The 18,418-nt window shown below is 48.9% G+C and overlaps 1 protein-coding gene across 1 annotated transcript in view; it reads left to right on the top strand.

Annotated features, from left to right (window-relative positions):
- The window catches only part of GALNT14 (polypeptide N-acetylgalactosaminyltransferase 14), a gene marked incomplete at both ends in the record, with an annotated part of 98,545 nt that overhangs the window by 53,790 nt on the left and 26,337 nt on the right, over positions 1-18,418 (top strand). The window contains 3 exons of the mRNA XM_082305973.1: positions 5,221-5,319; positions 14,678-14,745; positions 17,322-17,387. Coding sequence (XP_082162099.1) covers positions 5,221-5,319; positions 14,678-14,745; positions 17,322-17,387 — 233 coding nt within the window. The remainder of the gene's footprint in view (positions 1-5,220; positions 5,320-14,677; positions 14,746-17,321; positions 17,388-18,418) is intronic.

The following is an 18,418-nucleotide window of genomic DNA, read 5'->3' as shown; positions in this document are numbered from 1 at the left end:
GCTCTGTCTCTCTGGCTGGATGTGGGGTGACAGCAAGGTCCCTGGGATGTAGTTGTTGACTGACTGGTGTGTAGCCTGAGCAAAGCTGCAGAGGCTTCTCCCAGGCATGGATGACTTGGTCCAGCCCAAGGCCAGGCTGGAGCAGAGGCTTGCTGAGTCCTGGGAGAGGTGTGGCTGGCAAGATCTCTTCTTCCAGCATGGTTGTGAGCTGACAACTTTGACGTTAGTATTAACTCTTCCTTGAAGTTGCTGTGGAGATTTGTGTAATTAAGTTCACTTCTTCTGTGAGCTAAAAGGGCTTTTTATGTTTTTCCCCTTTCTCCACCAAGTTCTCTGCTTCTGGTGGAGCATCCAAGTCTATAACATGCAGCTCATGGTAGTTGCACTGCTGTGACATGACTCTTGCATGTGTCTTCACTCAAGAGAGCCGTCGGGCTTGGAGAGCTAGTCAGACTCAAGGAATGTCATCTGAAATCCAACATGCTTGTAGGTTTGTCCATCAGTGGTAGTGTGAACCCATACTGTTTCTGATGGCAGGTCCCTGTCCTCTGGGTCGATGTGAGAGGGAGAGCTCTGTGAGTGCAGTGTGGGGACAAACCCAAATACTCTTGGTTTAGATGTGTGGTGACGAGACTGCTCTCTCGCGTGTTTCCACGGAGAAGAGAGGAGCCAGGAGGGAGTTGAAAGATGGTGTAGCTCTGTCTGATGCGGCTGGCTGTTTGAAATAAATACGCAGAGAGCGCTTTGGAAGTGGTGAGCTGTGTTGAGGGAGAGTTTGGACTTTATGGAAAATGTTAAGGGTTCAAAGCAGAGCTGTTGGCAAGTGATGACCGTTGAAGCAGAAAGGAGGAACGAGCACAAGCCTGGCAGGGGAAGCTGGGGGAGCGAGATGAAGATAATCATCTCTTGAAGGAAGTTAACGAGGCACAGGAGAGGGTGAGCATGAGAGGTGGGTTTCGGGACACATGGCGCACTCTGCGGGCACGTGATGGCAGATGTCAAGGAGAAAACACACTCTGGATGAGCCCAGGGGTGGACCAGGAGGGGCTGAGGAACAGGGTCCATCTCTGTTCACACTGTTAGTCTTTACCGTTGTGTTACGTAGTGGTGTTTCCAAGGTGGTCTTCCATTTGGTGAGGGGCACTATGAGTTAAATCTGCCATTTTAAATGTAAAATGGGTTGAAATGCCCTGGGAATGGGTGTGCGTTGCCCCATCAGGAGGACCTCAAAGGATGCAGGGGCGCCTGTGTGCAGAGGCCACCAGGGTGTGATACCCCATCGCTCACCAGGAGCACAAGGGTCGAAGCAACCTAAGAAAAAAGTCCAGCGTGAGGGACTTCGGAGGCCTGTGAGGAACACTGGAGTGTCCAAAGTTTGGGACTTTGCAGGAGGGCTTTGCAATTCCTGCGATGAGTGCAGGGCTCCGGCTGTCTACTCCCTGTCCCTGCAAACGGGTGTGCCGTAAGTTATTCCTGAGCTGTTAATGGCATATTGGGAACACAGCGATGAGATGTGCTGCTCCTTTCACCCTGAAGGAAGTACGGCGAGTCCAGGCTGGGATTTTCCAAGGGTGATTCCTAAGGTGTCTGCAGCCAGAATGCCCCTTTCATAACTTCCTGATTCAAATTTGAATGGGAAATAACCTTACAACAGAAAAGTGAAACTTCCCATCAAATGAAAGTTTGACTTCTGGGTTTGCAGAAGGAAATAATAATTGTTTCTCTGGCTGGATGCTCACTCTGGGGTTTTTGGGGCAGACCAGCCTAGCTTCTGTCTTCTTTTGGCCCCCCAGATGCTGTGAGCTGGTGGAGCAGCCCATGTTGCAGACAGTTCAGCCTGGCAACGTTCCTGCTAGTACTTGCTGTGCTAAGATTGCTCCCCAGTCCTGCTGCAAGGTTTCAAAGCATGAAACTTTCAATGACTTCAGCCAGTGAGTTTCAACACACTGCAAATATAAGCAATGCAGTTATTACTTTTTTTTCAACCTTTTTTTTTTTTGAACAATCTAAAAAAAAAAAAACCCTCAAACTTTCGTTGGTTTCCTGAAAATGTTGTGGGTGTTGGTTTTGTTTTTTTTTCTTGTTGGCAATTGGGTGACTTATGAAATATCATAAGCAGCACAAAACATTTATCCAGTGACAGCCTGAGCTAGCACAGGCAGCTCTTAGCGGGTTTATTTTCATTATTACAGCAATTTTAGGGCTGCATGCTGCAATTTTCACTTGCAGTGAGGTATTAAATTGAAATTACCCCAGATGTAATTGTCACACAAAATAATTCTGGACATGCTGGATTTAATGCTTTTCCAAGCTGTGGTTTTTATTACCCAAGCAAGTGCCAAAAAAACACTTGTAGTCAACAACTTAAACTGAAATCTGCCTTCTGAGGAGCCAGGATGTTTAGCTGCAGTTACGCTGGGGGGGAAGGAAAGAAAAATAAGGGACAAACTGGAGAAAAGTTTGGGAGGGCTCCTGAAGGAAGGACCCAGGGGTGAAATCCTGGGCAAGGGCAGAGTCAGGGTCACATAAGGACCCCGGAGGAGCCCTAGCAGATGCAGCAGCTCAGCCTAACCCTTTGTGGGCTGTTTTTTGGGGAGGCGAGTCCCACCGGCTGTGCAGTGCTGGTCACAGAGGCGAAGCAAGGCTGGGGGTGCTGCCAGGTCCCTGCCCACTCCGTAGCAGCAGTGCAGTCATCAGTCAGACGTCTTTGGGATATGATGAGCCTCATTAGACAGAAGTCAGGGGTGAGTCACAGAGACAGTGACCAAGCTCTGGAGGTGCTCTTCTATGATGTTTCAGTGTTTTCCTCCCGCGTGTTGTCTAATTAAAGCTGATCGGGTGTGTAGACCTCTGGAGTTTTAAAATCAAGTTGTTGTCACGCACGAGGAGCCTTCGCCACAGCGCTGGAAGGCTCAGCCAGTGTGCAGGATCCCTGGCACTCCCACTGGTGGGTGATACAGCACGCATCCGCTGCGGCTTTATTTATTAGCTTCTTAACTATTGTCGTAACATAAGTAAAGTATTGATGACTTTGTATTTTCCACCCTCTCTCATTCTTTTCCAGAAACAGCTTCCCCTGTTTGCTCCACACAACCCCTCCTGATGGAAGCGGGTGGAAGGACACGCATCTGGGAACAGTTAGGAGATAATGGTGTATAAATAGCACAGGGAAAGCAATCGTCGTAGTCTGTCCCTGCAGCTCCGCAAAGCAAGCGAGAGCTGAGCCTAAGCGTGGCAAACCAGGCGCCGAGCAGCAGCAGCAGCTTCTTTCTCATCATATCAGGTTGGGAAAGCTCAGTTGAAGTTGGTTACTGGATGACGCAAGGGGCCGCAGTGACCCAGTTGAGCAGCTCAGGGCATGACCTGCTGCTGTTTAGTAATTCAGAAACCTTCTGCTTTTAGCATCCCTGAGACGTAACTTTGATGAATGAGGGTGTTGTCGCATGGGGCAATGTCACTGAATTTTCTCCTGCATGCCAAGTGGCCATGCAACTTTAGTGTCCTTTGAGGATGGACCTAGAATTAGAATTGGTTGAATGATGAATTTTGGGGGTTAGTGACTATGCTGAAAGAACAGGGTAGTAATGAGAAATCTGCTTTCGTCAAGTTGAGGCAGGATTTGGGAAAGGTTTTCATGAGAGAAGGCAGCAACCGATTTAGTGTGAGTTTGCAAATATTTTGTCCCATCCAAGATGTAATTTTTTTTTTCTTATCTTTGGAATTATTTCACCTGTTGTGCACTCTTTTTTCCTTTCATTTAGGTGACTTTGTAAATAATCAGAAATGCAATTTCAAAATGAAAAGGTGAAAAACCTCATTGAAAAGAATATCTCGATCATTTTGGCATTTCTGAGGTGCAATATGCTGTGCTGATAGCATAAACCATCAATATTTGGCTACTGTTACTTGCTTTCTCCTCCCCATCCCCACCTTAATTTTCCCATCTGTTTTTACTTCACCTTGCAGATACCGTGGTTCAGAGCTTTGGGGGAGCAAACTGATGGTTTCTTGAAAGAGTGGTTGCCTGGTTCTCTTTCCTGCTTCTTTTGAGGATGGTAGTGGTAGCACCTGGGCAGCGATACAAGAGCAGGCGAGTGGCGTGTGGATGGGAAGGGGCGTGATGGCTGTGATGAGGAGCTCCTTAGGCTGGGCACAGGGTGTCCTCCTGCCACTGGTGTGTCATCTTAAGGTCATCACAGGGGCTGACGGGGACCTGGAAAGAGCAGCACAGATGTAAGAGGTATATCTGGATTTCCTGAGCTAGGAATATGTTGGCATCGGTCTATAAAAGCCACAAATTTCATCAGCTAAAGGTCAAAGTAATTACAGAGTCTACGATGTTTCCTCCTGGGAAGGATGCAGCAGGGGCTGTGGTTGCAGTTGTGGGTTTTCACCTGCAGGCTGGCTTGGAAAGTGTTAAATCCCAATCTTCCCTGTAGTCAGGTTATGCCATTAAGGCAGAATGAGTAAGGAAACAATCAGTTTAGAAACAGGACTTGGCTTACCTTGCAGCCGGCTGGTGGAAGTTGCAGCCTCAGGAGGTGGGAGTGAGGCGGCTCGGAGCTGGAGCTGCAACGATGCTCTTACCTCTGCTGGTGCCATCAGTCAGGTGGGTGTGAGAGTGCTCAGGCTCCTGCCTCAATTTAAGAAAGAAGACGACCTCAGCATGTCTTCCAGTACTTCTGGAATGACACCAAAAGCCCCATGAAGCTCACAGAGCCACTGAGGCAGCATAAGATTTGCAGCTGGCCTTCTGCAAGGACCACCACTGTGCCTTACCTTTGGCGTGAAGGACCCGTTTCTGATCCCATCGTGCTAACGTCAGTGAGGAGTATCTTTGCTGAAGGTGGCATTGCCCTGACCAATATAAAAAGGGAGGACTGTTACCTTCCCATTACCTGTTGGTGGGGGAGGCTGGTAGCACAGGAGGGTGTGCTAGCTGGGAAGAAGTGGTTAGAGAAAAGGGCTGCAAGCTCGGTGCCTCCTTTCTCATCCCTTCCTATTAATGACAGTTAAGCTCTTTTTGCTGCTTTAATCCTCAGTGACTTACTTCGCAGTTTCTGGACTCCTTCAGAAAGGATTCACGCAGAAAAACTCCTTTTTTTTTTTTTTCATTTAAATAGTGGCTGGAGGACAATCTACTGATGCCTGTGTTAATGAAGTGAGCTCCCACTTTGAATTCCAGCACCTGAATGGCCTTTTCCTCTTTCTGCCCCCCAGGTGTACGACTTTGCACTATCGCCAGGACCTCCCGCCCACCAGCGTCATCATCACCTTCCACAACGAGGCCCGGTCGACCCTGCTAAGGACGATTCGGAGGTAAGAGGTCCCAGTCTGCTCTTAAAAAAGGGTGAGTGGGCTAGAGGTTTTTGTAGATAAAGGCAGAATCTGCTTGCACTCACCGCAGCAATGGGACCAGACCTACCAGGTACAGTCTCAAATGATTACTGGGAGAAATTAGCGTGAAAGCTGGTCTCTGAGAAGTAGGTTTTACAGTGGGATGCTCAGGAAAGTAAGTAGCTTTGCTCCCTTTGCAGTGTCTAGCATGGGAGACTCTTGAGGGAGCAGCAGCAGATTAGATAGAGTCTGGGATAAGAGGTTTTATATCCAGCTGGGTATCAGTGCTCAGCTGTGTTTTGTCCCAGTCCTCTAGGGACAGCTATTATTCTGCAGATGTCTGCTCTGGTACTGCTGTTTGAGCTTCTCCAGTGACCCATCAAGTGCCAGAAAGGCTTGCTAATTGAGAAGCCCTAATGGTGCACATGCAGACTAGATTTTCAAGGACGGTTTCTGTACTGCTCTGGATACGCAGTGGAGCGCTCTGGGCATGTGGCCATTCCTTCATTTGTCGGTTTGTTCTTGGCTGTGTTTTGCTGTAGTGAATAGACTAAAGGCTTCATTTTCACCACAGGTTTTTGAAATCAGTGTTTAATCCCAATGTATGCCTCAAATCTGCAAGTTTTCTTGTGGGAATATTTAGTGACTTGTGTCCACCACACCTTTGAGGGGGCTATCTCCAGGTCTTGGCTGGTGGGTTCCTCTGCAGTGAGCTTGGGTGTGCTCTGCTCTGTGCCAGTGATAAGTGTTTTGCAGGTGCGTCTCACGCCCACATAGTGAAGGTTTGTGCTCTGCTGCAAGCCTTGTCAGTTAAATCCTGGCTTCCCCAGGGACCCCTTGCCATTGTTGGTACTGGTCAGACTGGGATTGCTCACTGGGGGGAGACTTCAGCTGTGCCCTGTTCACCGTCACATCCTTGCTGGGCTCTTCTCTGAAAACAGCATCCTTCCTCAGGTGAACGCACCCACTGCCACAAGAGAGTTTGACAGTCCTGAAATTGAATTCCTGCTTTGCTTTATGGTTTCATGCCCAATCCCATCTCCTTGGCTTCACACTTAATAATCTGTCGCTGCTTTCTCTCTCTAGGGTGTGTGGATTTCGGGTGTGCATAGCACTGACAGTGTACCACCTCTTTGATCCTGGACCTTCTCTTTTATCTTTACAGTGCCTTGCATAGGTTTACCATTCTCCGGAACCCATTGTAACAGAGATGGCAAGGCAAAGCCAAGTGTCCTCTCGCCCCTGAGATATACGATGCTTTTAACATGTGAAGTGCAGGGATGGACTTTAGTCTCATTTCTCCCTATAACTCACCACTTGACTGTCCTGGCAGGTACAATCATGAGTGATGTTGTCAGATGAAAGATGTTAGACCCATGATAAGACTCTAATGCCTGGATCCCACATATCTGGCTTCATTAGAGAACTGATCATTGCAACGATGGCATGGTTAGGAATACAGGTAGTTTGATTTTTTCCTTCTTCCTCTAGAATATTGTCCTCTGAAGTTTCTGATTTCCAGCTATAAAAAGACTTTCTTCCTTATTCCTTTTCTTTTCTTTGCTTGACTTGATTAGTTGGCCTTACTGCCTTCCTTACCCAGTTGCATGTGATTTTCACCACATCTTTGCCTCCGTGCACTGCTCATCCCCACTCACGTGCCCCGGCGATTCCAGCGCTTGTGTTTGGTCTGTGGGGAGGTTTTCCCCAGCTCTGGGGCCCCTTCTGAGTCCCCTTTCCTGTAGACTGATCTCCAAACACTGCCAGAGCCCCGCAGAGCATCCCACTGAGCTGCACCGCAGAGGCAAGCCTGGGCAGTGAGGAACCGAGATGGCAGCCTTGGGTCACCATCTCCCCTGCCTCTCCCTGGGCTGAGATCCTGAGCTCTCCTGAGCTGATCATCCTTTTTCTGGTCCCCATGGTTTGGAGGTGGCCTCCTGGCATCAGGGTTCACCGTTTTCCTCCTGGATGCAGTATTTAGAGACTCGCTTTGATCCAGCCAGCCATAGGGGTACCAGCCCTTGGTGGCAAGTCGTGCTGGTGACGTGGCTCCTGCTCTGCTCTGCTCTTCTCCGGCCATGATTGTGCACATATTGCCACCTCCCTGCCTGTTTTTGGACCCAGCTGAGAGCTTATCTGCCTCTTCAGCCTCTGTAGGTTAATTTGCTGTGCCTTCTGACTGCTCCGTTTTTTTCCCTCTTGCTCGGCAAATGCTTAGTTTAATTAGATCTTTCAGATACTCCATCCCACAGTGGCTGTAACAACATGGATCATTTTCCATGGCCATTCAAAACAAACTCTGTCCTCCTGACACTGCTTTGTGCCTGTCGGAGCAGTCTGTGGCCAAGTGTCTCCAAGCGCTTTAAGCACAGCAGTGAGTAAAATGGGCACCTCTTCTACCCTGTTCTCCCCAGTACATCTCCACGGTGCGCTCTTGGTATAACCCAGTTGACAGATGGACAGACTGAGGAACAGAGAGGTGATTTGTCTGTGGCTGGTGGAAGATTTTGGGTTGCAAACCTGATATCCTGAGTTCCAGCAAGTTGGGTTTTCCGGCCTCATTGCACAATGAATGTTCTCAGTTAACCGCTGTGGCAGGAGCAAGAAACAGGGCAAAGGGACAATGCTTGGCTTGTCCAAAGCTATGGGGCGATGGGGCACCGGCCCCACAAAGGGAGCACTTCTTACAGGACCCCATGTAAACACAGAGGGGTGGCAGAGGGAAATGCTGGTGAAGGTACCCTATAGCAGAGGAGGAAATCAGCTCTTGCAGAAGGGACCACGTACATGACGAGCAGGAGGGATTTTGCTATTCCTACGCCTTTCCTAAGTGCTTGAGAGCTTTAATGCTCAGCAAATGCTGAGGCTGAGCTGTATTGCAGGCTCGGTGTGTTGTGTTCGGCTCTTGGAGAGGATGCGAGTGCTCTGACCCATGAAGCAGAGGCACCGGTACGTGGCCTCTGCAGCACCCCTTATGCAAGTCACATTGCGAGCATTTGTGACAGTTCGCTTATGAACAATTTGCGTCGTCAGAGCTATTGAGAAAAGCTAGTGGACTGTGTTGAATAATGAATTAATTTAGAAGTTTCATGATCTTTTCTCTGACCGTTTGCCAGCTGGAAGAAAAGGGGGGGGGGGGGGGGGGGGAAGAAAAGCTGAATTAATTGAATGTCCAAATCTCTGCAAATGATGTAGTCAGTGTTTATAAATGCGTATGTAACTATGCTTGTGAATATGTACAAGCGTCCAGGTAGTAGGCTATGGGTGTTGTGAGAAAGGAAAATAGAAAAGAGAAGAGGCCAGAAAGGAGCAGATGGTGCAAAGTAGCTCTTGAGGTTTTTTCTTTTTTTTTTTTTTTTTTTTTTTTACTGTGCAGACAGTGAAGAAACTGCCATTGGGTTGTTGTTTCAGCCACTCGCTTTTCGGATGACATTGGGCAAGTTTCTTATCCCCCTGCGGTTCTGTTTCACATATTTCAAGCTCCAAGGCTCAGTGCATTAAAAATGGTGAAAGCCTCCAATAGTACGGGGATGGGCCCGTGTGAGTAAACCCAAGGAGGGAAGGCAGGAGCGAGGGAGAGAAAAAGCAATACAGAGGCTTTTTTTAAAAAAGAATACAATTTCTTCTTTCCTCTCTTTCCATCCTGTGCTAGGCTGGATTTAGGAAGGGAATCCAGCTTATTACCCAGCTCTAGCTGCCCAGCTCCTCCGGGGGAGAGCTTAAGGATGTCCCCAAGGCCATAGCAGGCTTGGGGGATTATAAAATTATTATAAAATATCTCCTCACTGGAGGAGAAGGAGCAGCGTGGCCAGGAAAGATACGCTCCTTGTCATCTGGGGCCGGGCTGGATGCTGGTGCTCTCGATAGCGATGGGTAATAGTGCCTCCCCATCGTGTAATGCCGTGTGGTTAGGGGGATCTACTCCATGCCTTGCTTATGCGAATATCCTCCTCTTTCCTTCCCATCCCTCCTCTGCAGCCATCGGCACGCTCACACGCCGAGATGTGGCCACCGCTGGGTGGGCAGTCGTGCTTTCAGGACTTGATGCGGTGTGGCATCCTCTGCCGAGGTCTGCCGGGAGCAAGGCTTGGTGCGTGCCCCATCCCTGGGAGCATCCCTGGGAGCAGTGGGGAGAGAAACGCTGCCTGCCCTGGAGGCAAGGCTGGGGGAGGCAGAACCGCAGGCAGCCTGGGGTGATGCTCTGCTCCTGGACTATTGGAGACCGTCGTGCTGTGACTTTCTCCAGTAAGGCAATTCTGGGAGCTTGATGGCTGATCAGTGCTGGCACAGGCTGGGCAGAAGAGGAGTGCAGGAGGCTGTCGTGCTGGCAGCCTGCTGGGCAAAGGGTGAAACAGTCCTATTTACTCTGCTGAATGGTCTTTATTTATTTATTCTTCAAACTTGCAGCTGGGGAGCTCAGAACAGGAATAAGGAGACTTAATTATTTACCTCTCGCTGACAAACCAAAACACGTCCTTTGGCAAAAGTCCTGATGCAAGTGCTGTGAATACCACATTAAATATTTAGATCATTAATTAGTAGGGAGAATATCATGCCTTTCATTTTCCAGTGCTTGTAAGTAAGAGAAGTGATGTCCTGGACAGCCAGTACCTCGCACCTTCCCCTCGTGCCGCTACCTTGTCTGCATCCAGACACATCTGAGGCAGGGAAATGACAAAGCCGCGTGCCTCCTTCCTTCGGCAGCGGCGGCACTGTATAGAGTCTGTGCCATAACTGAAACGAGCCTGATTAAAGAAGCAAAAACAAGCCAGGTGTTGTGCAGAAACTGTATAATTAGCACTTTGTGCTGACTATTTTTTTATTTCTTTTTTTTTTTCTGCTTTTCGCTTAAACCCTGGACTTTTTTTTCTTAATTTGCTAATCATCTCTCACGGTGACTAAGTACACAGCCCTCCATGCGCTTTTACCTTTTGATGTTAACATAAGAGAACTCTTGAATTTCAAAGAGCTTGGTGAGTATTTGAAAGAATAAAATGCGAAAGCCGCAGTGTAATCAAAGCTCATTATGGTTATTCTTGGTGTGATGTCTCTCTTCCTACATAATTAGCCATTTTGGGTTGTTGAAGCAGTTCATTTTGGCGGGCATTTTCGCTCCGCGCTCTTGGTCTGATTTCGATAATTATGACCCTTGGCCCTTTTGACACTTTATTATACTCCCAAAGGGTTTTTTGTGTTTTTTGTTTTTTTTTTTTTTTTCCCCTAACAAGTCCCAACGTGTTGCCATGGAGAGAATTAGTGGGTTCATGAGTTCCCGAGGATCAATGTCCACAGGCACCTCCTAAAGCAACTGGTATTCTGGGTGATGACCAAAACGATGATGACCTGTGGTCAGAAGATCTGAACTCCTCCCTGCAAACATTTTCCACGTCTTGCATGTCAGGGTGACTTTTGCACTGGTATTTATTTGGAGATGAAATTGTTGAATCCCGTGCTTACCTTTGGGTAGGTGGAAAAAGATCCCAAGAAATTGCTGAGGAGGATGAAAGAAGGACCTTAGGATGAAAATTTAAGGTGAAATTCTCTGTGGTTACATCTGCATAATGTCTGCTAAATCCATTGAAACAAAGAAAATTTCAGCATTAACTTTTCAAGATAAATCAGCAGCGTATCTGGTCTTATGGGGTTCAATAAGTGTAAGCACTTTCTGGACTAGAGGCATGAGTTTTCATTTCAACGGTAACAGGTCTTTTGGTGATTTAAAGGAGAAAGTGTTGTGATCTCTGGCTCAACAGATCTTAAAAGCTGTTTTGATTTGTTAAAATATGCCGATCCCTGCAGTATATCTACCTATGTTTGATTTCAGGGAAAAAAATTCTATAAATAACCGGGGAACTTCAAAGCACTGTAATATTAATTGTCTTCTGATTCTACCCATAGAAAAGGGAAAAAAAAGCCATGCACACACATAAAGAAAGAAAAGAAAGTATTTAAAAAAAAAAAAATCAAAGCTGAGCAGAGGCATAAGTAATAGAAAAGCTGTCTTTGAATTTTTAAAAGTGCTTTTATAGTCTATCTGAAAAAAAAAATCCCCATAACGTTGAAAATGTGCCATATTTGGTGCCTCTGTTTCCCATCCTTCCTGAGGGGTGCTGCAGGAGGGGTGTTTATAATCTCCTGTGTTTCCAGCGGCATGGGTGCGTTATCGCATTATTAATAGAGCACAGGTAGAAAATGCGTTGGAGACGTGAATTTGGCTTTGCTAAAAAGCTGGTGTGCTTGCTCTCGGTTGCATTGGGAAGCGTGCTGCAGTCGCAGTGTTGCAGCCTTTGCTGCGGATCTCTTCATGCCTGTATCAAGTGGCCCTTAGCTTAGCGGCAATTTTGGTGCTTGCAGGTGTCTGTGCACAGATTCACAAGAGCAATGACGAGCTCAAAGCCTGCTGAAATCAGTGGACATCAGGTCCCTTGGAGCCATGGTAGACCCAGCTTTTGGACCACCCTCACCAGGGCTTTGTTCACTCAGGATTTGGGATAGTGTCACACTGTGGGTGAGTCCCACAAGGGAAGTGATGGGAGAGGGCTGTGATGGCGCTGGGTGAGGCTGCTTTTGGTGCTGGGGGATGCTGTGTCACCCATGGTGGTGTCTGTCGTTAGCTCCATGGAAGGATGATGGTTCATGGACCTGGGGCAAGCCTTGGAGAGGTCCCTCTCTTGTCAGCCTGCACACTGACTTTTTCCCCCTTGCTCTGGTCACCCCTCTGCATCCCAGAGATGACCATCGTTGGCATTCAGGGGACATCTTCCCTGATTTATGGGGTGGCAAGCCAAGGCACAGAGCTGGCAGCAAAGAGCTTGACCTGGGAACAGCGGGAGCCTGCAGCTGAGCCAAGACTGGGCTGCACATCTCCCTAGCCCAGCGCCTTGAAAATGGTCAATGCTGGATTTTCTTCTGTAAGAGGTGCCCTGGGGGGAATTCCTCCATCACTGAGTACCGCTGTGAGCCCAGGACTGAGTCTAGTGCCCAGTGCAGCGGTTTTGGTTGAGTTATTCTTGCTGTAACCAGCAAAAGCAGAATTAGCCCCTTTGTGACCGCCTTCCTGTAGAGTTAAGCCCTGCATTGCACTTCTGGCAGGCGAATCTGTAGGGGAGATTGGGCGGAGGCAGGCTTTGAATATTCAAGTTGCCCACTGCCTCCCCCTCTCCCGCTCTTGGCGGGTTATTTATTTATTTTGCTGGCTTTTTTACAAGTCTGCTTCTTTCCTGCAGGTTTCACCAAGTTAGGTTTCCAGGCAATCAGCGCTTGTTAAATATTCCACTGAGCATGATATTGCTCTCCTGTCTCTCTGTACTGACGCTCAGCTACGGTAATTTGCTGAACTCAGCTCTCACATATGGGGATTTTTTAAAAATAACAAACCTATTAATAATAATAATTAAAAAACACTTGACAGGTGGGAACAGCACATCTAAATTGCTCTGTGTGCCCCAGTGGGAGGAGGGGCATTCAACCACTTTTTCTAATATTTTGTGCAGGCTGTGGGCGTTGGCGAGGTGGTGTTGTCTAACCCTGCTTGGTGCAAGCCTTAGCGATGCTGGGGTGACCGCAGCATCTCCTGGCTGTTAGGGCTCCCACTATGACTGTTGCTTAGGGGACAGAGGCTTTCTTCTCCTCCCCACCCCAGCCTTAACATGCACGGCATCTGAAGTGGGGGGGAAATCATGGCTTTTGCCAAGATCCTGAAACTGGAGGAGGCTGGGATTGTGTTTCCAGGGAAAGTAATTATGGGCTTGGAAGTGTTGTTGAGGAGCTCCACAAGGGAGGTGCCAGCCTTACCCACTCTGGTCTGAGATAAAACTCCCTTTTTTTCAGGATTTCTGCTGGATGAAAAACAAAACAAAACATGGGGGGAGGATCCATTTCAAGCATCTGCCTTGGGATATCCTGTTCTCCTTCCAAAAAAATCCGACTCAACTCTTTCTCTCTCTACAGGGTTGTAATTCCAGCACCTGGTGGGTGCTGGCAGGTGGCAATAGGTATAGATACTCCAAGTCCTCCTGGGCAGGTGGGCTTGTGGTTTTTCATCAAGAAGGTTTCATCAGAGAAGTGCAGCCCTTTGGATGAACGTCCTTAGATATCTGGGGGTGATGCTGTGAGACCCCTCTGGGTTTCTGCCAGCTGGGCTGGTGGCTCCTGGGGTTCCCTGGGGACCCTGCCCTTTGGAGCCCTCTTGACCGGGGTCTGGGCCAAGAATGTGGTTTTGCAGGCTTCCAGGCTTTTTGCTGAAGCTTTAGGAGCCTGAGAGGCTGGGGAAACCTGTTGATAAGGATCTGGAGATGTTAGGGGCTTCAAGGGGTGTGTGTCCTCTTATGCCAGCAGTAGGTTTGAAGGTTTTTTCTAACCTAGACCAGAGGGCAGACTCAGGTGTGAAATTTGGGGGCTTTTAAATCCTGTTTGAAAAAAGAACCACACTCGGGATGAAGGCAAGGAGTTTAAATTCTGGAATGGCCCGTGTCACCCACCTGGTGTTATTAAAGCCCATGTGAAGCCCTTAGGAGATTTTTGAGATGTCCTGGGGTTTCTGCTTCAAGAAGTCAGCCTTGACCCTTTGATGGGGCAGGATTTTATGCACGTGTAATTCTGCCAACCTCTGCGCTGTGCGAGAAAGGGGAAGAACAGGTCTAGACATTTTAATAATAATAATAATAAAGCCCTTGGTGGCATAATTCAGGGAAGATTGTAGCTTTCAGCCACATTTCACAGTGTCTGTCCACCTGGAGGGAGCTGTGAACCACATCCTCCAGCCTCTCTCTTTCATTAAATAGGCGGGCTCCAACCCTGCTCTTATCCTCTCGGCAGTCTCTGAAACGCGATCAGCACACGGGTAAAAACAGGAGTTGTCCTGCCACGGCTGTGAGCTCTGTAAAGATGGGTTTGAGCTGGGTAATTTTCTCTGTGTTGGCCCTGCTGTTGGCAGACACCGTATCATTAGCCCCGGGAGAGGTGGCGGGGTGACGGCAGCTTTGCTGTAAACCCCATTAGGAAACTTGGTGCGATGTGCATGTTGCCGAAAAGCCTGTTTCTCCTGGCTTTATGCTCTGCTTTTGCTCACAAAGGTGATAAGGGTGAATCTCAGCTATTTCCCAGGAATACCAGGCGCTCGGCTGGTACAGGCTACAGGGACCTGATAGCTGGGCACTGTAGGTTACTGGGGGGGTGGTGGGTGGTGGTTTCTGGGTCTTATCTAGTATATCCTTTCTGGAAATCCAAGCCTGGTCTTCTGTGCTTTGGCAGGGATTGGTTCCTAAGGCTTTCCCACCCCGTTTACTGGGTTGTTGAGTTGGTCAAGCACTGTCATGGATTTTCTCTCTTCATTCTTTAGCGTGCTGAACCGCACCCCAGTGCACCTCGTCCATGAAATCATACTAGTGGATGACTTCAGTGATGATCGTAAGTGACCCTTTCTATGTTAAAAGCGAGAGGCCAAACTGAAAGAGACTGTGAGGGACTGGGATTTACGCAGAGAAGGGGGAAGAGTTTGTCGAAGTGGAAGGAAATTTAAAGCTCCGTAGGCGTGGAGAGCAAACCCCGCTTTGCCGGGTTTGCGTCACCGCGTGGAGAATTCAAATTCCAAATGATCAAATGATCAAAGCTCTTCTCATGAAAATAATAAAAGAAAAGTGCATGGCAAATCATTTTTACGCCCAGTAGACATGAATCCAGTCCTTACCCGGTTGTATCCTGCTGCAGCCGTGGTGTGTTTAATCTGGCTTTCAGCTGCAGCCAGGAGCAATTCTGGGTTGAAACCACTGGAATTGCACAGGACAACAATAGTCTGACCCTCCTGATGTATGCATATGTTCTGCATACATTTACGTAGCTGGCCAGCAACTCTTGATGGATTGTTGATTTTTTAACCCATGTAAAGAGGATTTCCCGCATGGGCTGCCCATTTCTGAGGGGCACCGTAAATAGCGCTGTACGCCACAGACAGCCCACATCCTCCTGCCATTCTCTCCCAGTTAATGGTGTGACTCAAGTGAAATCAATAGGTCCGATCTGCAGCAAAAGGCGGTAGCTGAAGCCCTGGGAGCTCCCAGGGAACTACCCCAGCTAAAGACCTTGCCTGGTGAGATGGGCGAGTGGAAGATACAGGTGCTGAGAGTAAGTGCTCAAAAAAACTCTCTCAGGCATAAAAAGGATGATACCTAGGCCGAGCAGTCCATGACGCTTACATTTCAAGGAGCTGCAAAATGTAGCCATTTACTAGGAAATGTGGAAACAAAGCCAGAGAGGTTTAAAAAAAAAAAAAGGATCTATGCTTTGCTCTTGGATGTTATAAATAGGCACTGCCTCAGAGAGCATTAGGGACAGATTTCACATGAGACCCACTTCTCGGCATCGACGCCTCCCTGGGGAGTCGCTGAAGCCAGGGGAAGGGGTTGCAGTGATTATGGTGAGCTTTGGAGTGACTCCGGTGCACGGGGGGCCAGGCTAGGCAAGCCTGGGGACCGGCAGAGTGGCTGCGACGGAGAAGAGGAGCAGGTGCAAGGACTTGAGCTGCTCTGGCGTACAGCAGAGCAGGCTTTTTGAAGGGTGGAGAAAGTAAATGCTGATTGTTTGGCTAAATAGACAAAGCGCTCGCCTTCCTGAAAGGAGAAGGGTTTGTAGAAATGCAGCTCCCCTGTTGCAGCACACCCGATGGCATGAGCTGGGGAGAAGGAGCAGGGCTGGGTTTAAACTCATCCCAGGGCACCAGGGGGGAGCCTGTTTCCCGTGTAACTTCGAGCAGCCCCTCGGCTACTCGAAATCGGTGCTTCTCAGCTCTCTTACATCTCCTTTCCTGTGATAGTCTGAGCCTGCTGGCATCTAGTCTGCATGCATTTACATAATATACATGTATTTGCATAATATGCTATACACACACGGTCAGTTTTTTCCTTGCAAGCCACCCCAAGCAATTGGTGCTTTTATCTCGTGCCTAGTTGTGTCTCATTTCTCACCTCTGTCTGTCCGTTGACCTTTTATTTGCTGGGATGCAGTTGTTCTGCACGTAGGTTCCCAGCAAATTTCCATCGCAGGTCTGTAGCCAAGCCCTGCCACTTCTGCTCCCCTGGTGTGCGCAGAGCAACACAGCTCTGTACCAGAGTTGTTAGGGACACCAGTACGGTGATGTCTTTTGTCAACAAAGATTGCTGGAGGGGACGAAAGCACTCGGAGGTACATGTGGATGCACAGGGTGGGTGGCAGGGATGGGGCACATACGTGTGTGTTTATAGTGCTGAGGAAGAAGAGGCAGAGAAGTGGTGAGAGGCACGAAGGGGTTGTGGAGGTCACGGCGTGGGTGTGTGGAGGTAGAGCGGGCGGTGATGGGTGCACCTGCCTGCAGGCCCAGCTCTTGCTGGGAGGAATCCAGGTGAGGAGGGACGCTGGGGCTGCGGGCAGCACCGGGGCAAGAGCAGCGGCAGCAACTGCATTTGGGATTGCAGGACCTCCCTGGCTCGGGTGTGGGTGGCTCTGGGGCCTCTCTGTCCCATGCAACTGCTGCCCCGGGCATGAGGAGCCCTCGGATACTCCACGGGGCTCTCTTTCACCATCCCTTTCTCCTCATTCGGGGCTCCCAGGCCACCTCAGGAGGCTCGTGCCCCACCACACAGACATGCATCAAACGGCTTATGTGTTGCTTTGCAGCTACCAAAAATAGTAATTTGCATTAACGTGCAAAAACTCCAACCCCAACCACGGCTCTTCTGTGCTGACTTTACAGCATAATCCAGCTGTTCTCTGTGTAAATCTGCTGGGTTTACACTAGTTTTATGAAAACTGCTGCTCTGCCAGTCCTGATTTACGCTGCATGAGCTGAGCGGTAAGACTGTTGTGCCCCAGCAGTGTCATTGCCCTAACAAGCCATCAGTCAGTCCAGGACGGGGTCCTCTCCCTGTTCCCGATCTCCCCTAGGGCCATTTCTGCTGCCAGAGCCACCGTGAGGGCTGAAGGTGACATGTCCTCCCTTTGTGTTTCCCAAGCTGATGACTGCCGCTTGTTGGGCAAGCTCCCCAAGGTGAAGTGCTTGCGGAACGGACAGCGAGAAGGTAAGAGGTGCCTGCCCACGACCCAGGTGGGAAACCCGGATTTTGGGAGGCATGAGAGTGATGGAGCCAGGGGGGACCTCAGTGGAGTGGGCGACAAGGGAGGTCAGCGGTTCCTGGGGATGGGGGGGCCCTGTTAAAAGGAGATGTGATAAAAGGCTGGGATTTGAAATGGATCCCTCCTCTCTCACTGAAAAAGATGGGACTATTAAGATATCCAATGAGGCTCAGCTGTAGCTTATTAGCCAGAAAATTAGAACAGGCAAAACAAAGCCCCGGGTCTTATTTTTAAAGATGTTTGCTCTAATGAAAGAGAGGAGATCTGTTCCTGCTGCTTCTGTGGGATTTAAAAAAAAAAAAAATTAATTATATTTGAAAGATTAAGAAAAGCTATATGGAGGATGAATGTATGTCCTACTGGGCTGCTGCTGGCAACCTTTTGAGACATCTTCCAGCTCCCCATAGTCTGAATGGGTGTTTCCAAGTCCTGCTTTGCAGTATTAGGAAAACAAAAAACAAAGAAATTTTTCATGCTAGAAATCAAAGGTGTGAGTCCAGGTGTGTGTCGGATTGGGGAGACTGAGGAGTGGAGAGGGTTTGTCTGTGGATTCTTTCTGCAGAAGGTTTCAGCTCTGCAGGTCTGGTGTCAGGGTGGCATCACCCCCCCATGGGTGTAAGAGACACGCCTGCTTTGGCAGGAGGGTAGGGGAGGTCTCCATAGACCTGCACCTCCTCCTCACCTTTTTCTCCTGTGTTATGGGGGTACATATGCGCTCGCCCCCAGCACTGGATGGACCTGCGGGTATTAGTGCTCTATAAAGCAGTCAGGATGTGGGAACCCAGCCTGGAGGGCTTACCTTACTTAATACATCAGTGAAGCTGTACCCCTCAGGACCTATCAGGATTTGGGGAGGGCTGGGGTGAATACAGCAGACCGTGCCTACCCACAAGATCTTACAAGTTGCAGAGAAGGATACAGGGATGACCTGCATTGCAGGAGGTGATCTTGGCAAACGCTGGATTGCTCCAGGCTT

Source organism: Platalea leucorodia (genome assembly GCF_965183815.1).
Source record: "Platalea leucorodia genome assembly, chromosome: 3".
In the NCBI taxonomy this organism is placed as follows: domain Eukaryota; kingdom Metazoa; phylum Chordata; class Aves; order Pelecaniformes; family Threskiornithidae; genus Platalea; species Platalea leucorodia.
This window is presented reverse-complemented; position numbering and strand designations above follow the sequence as displayed.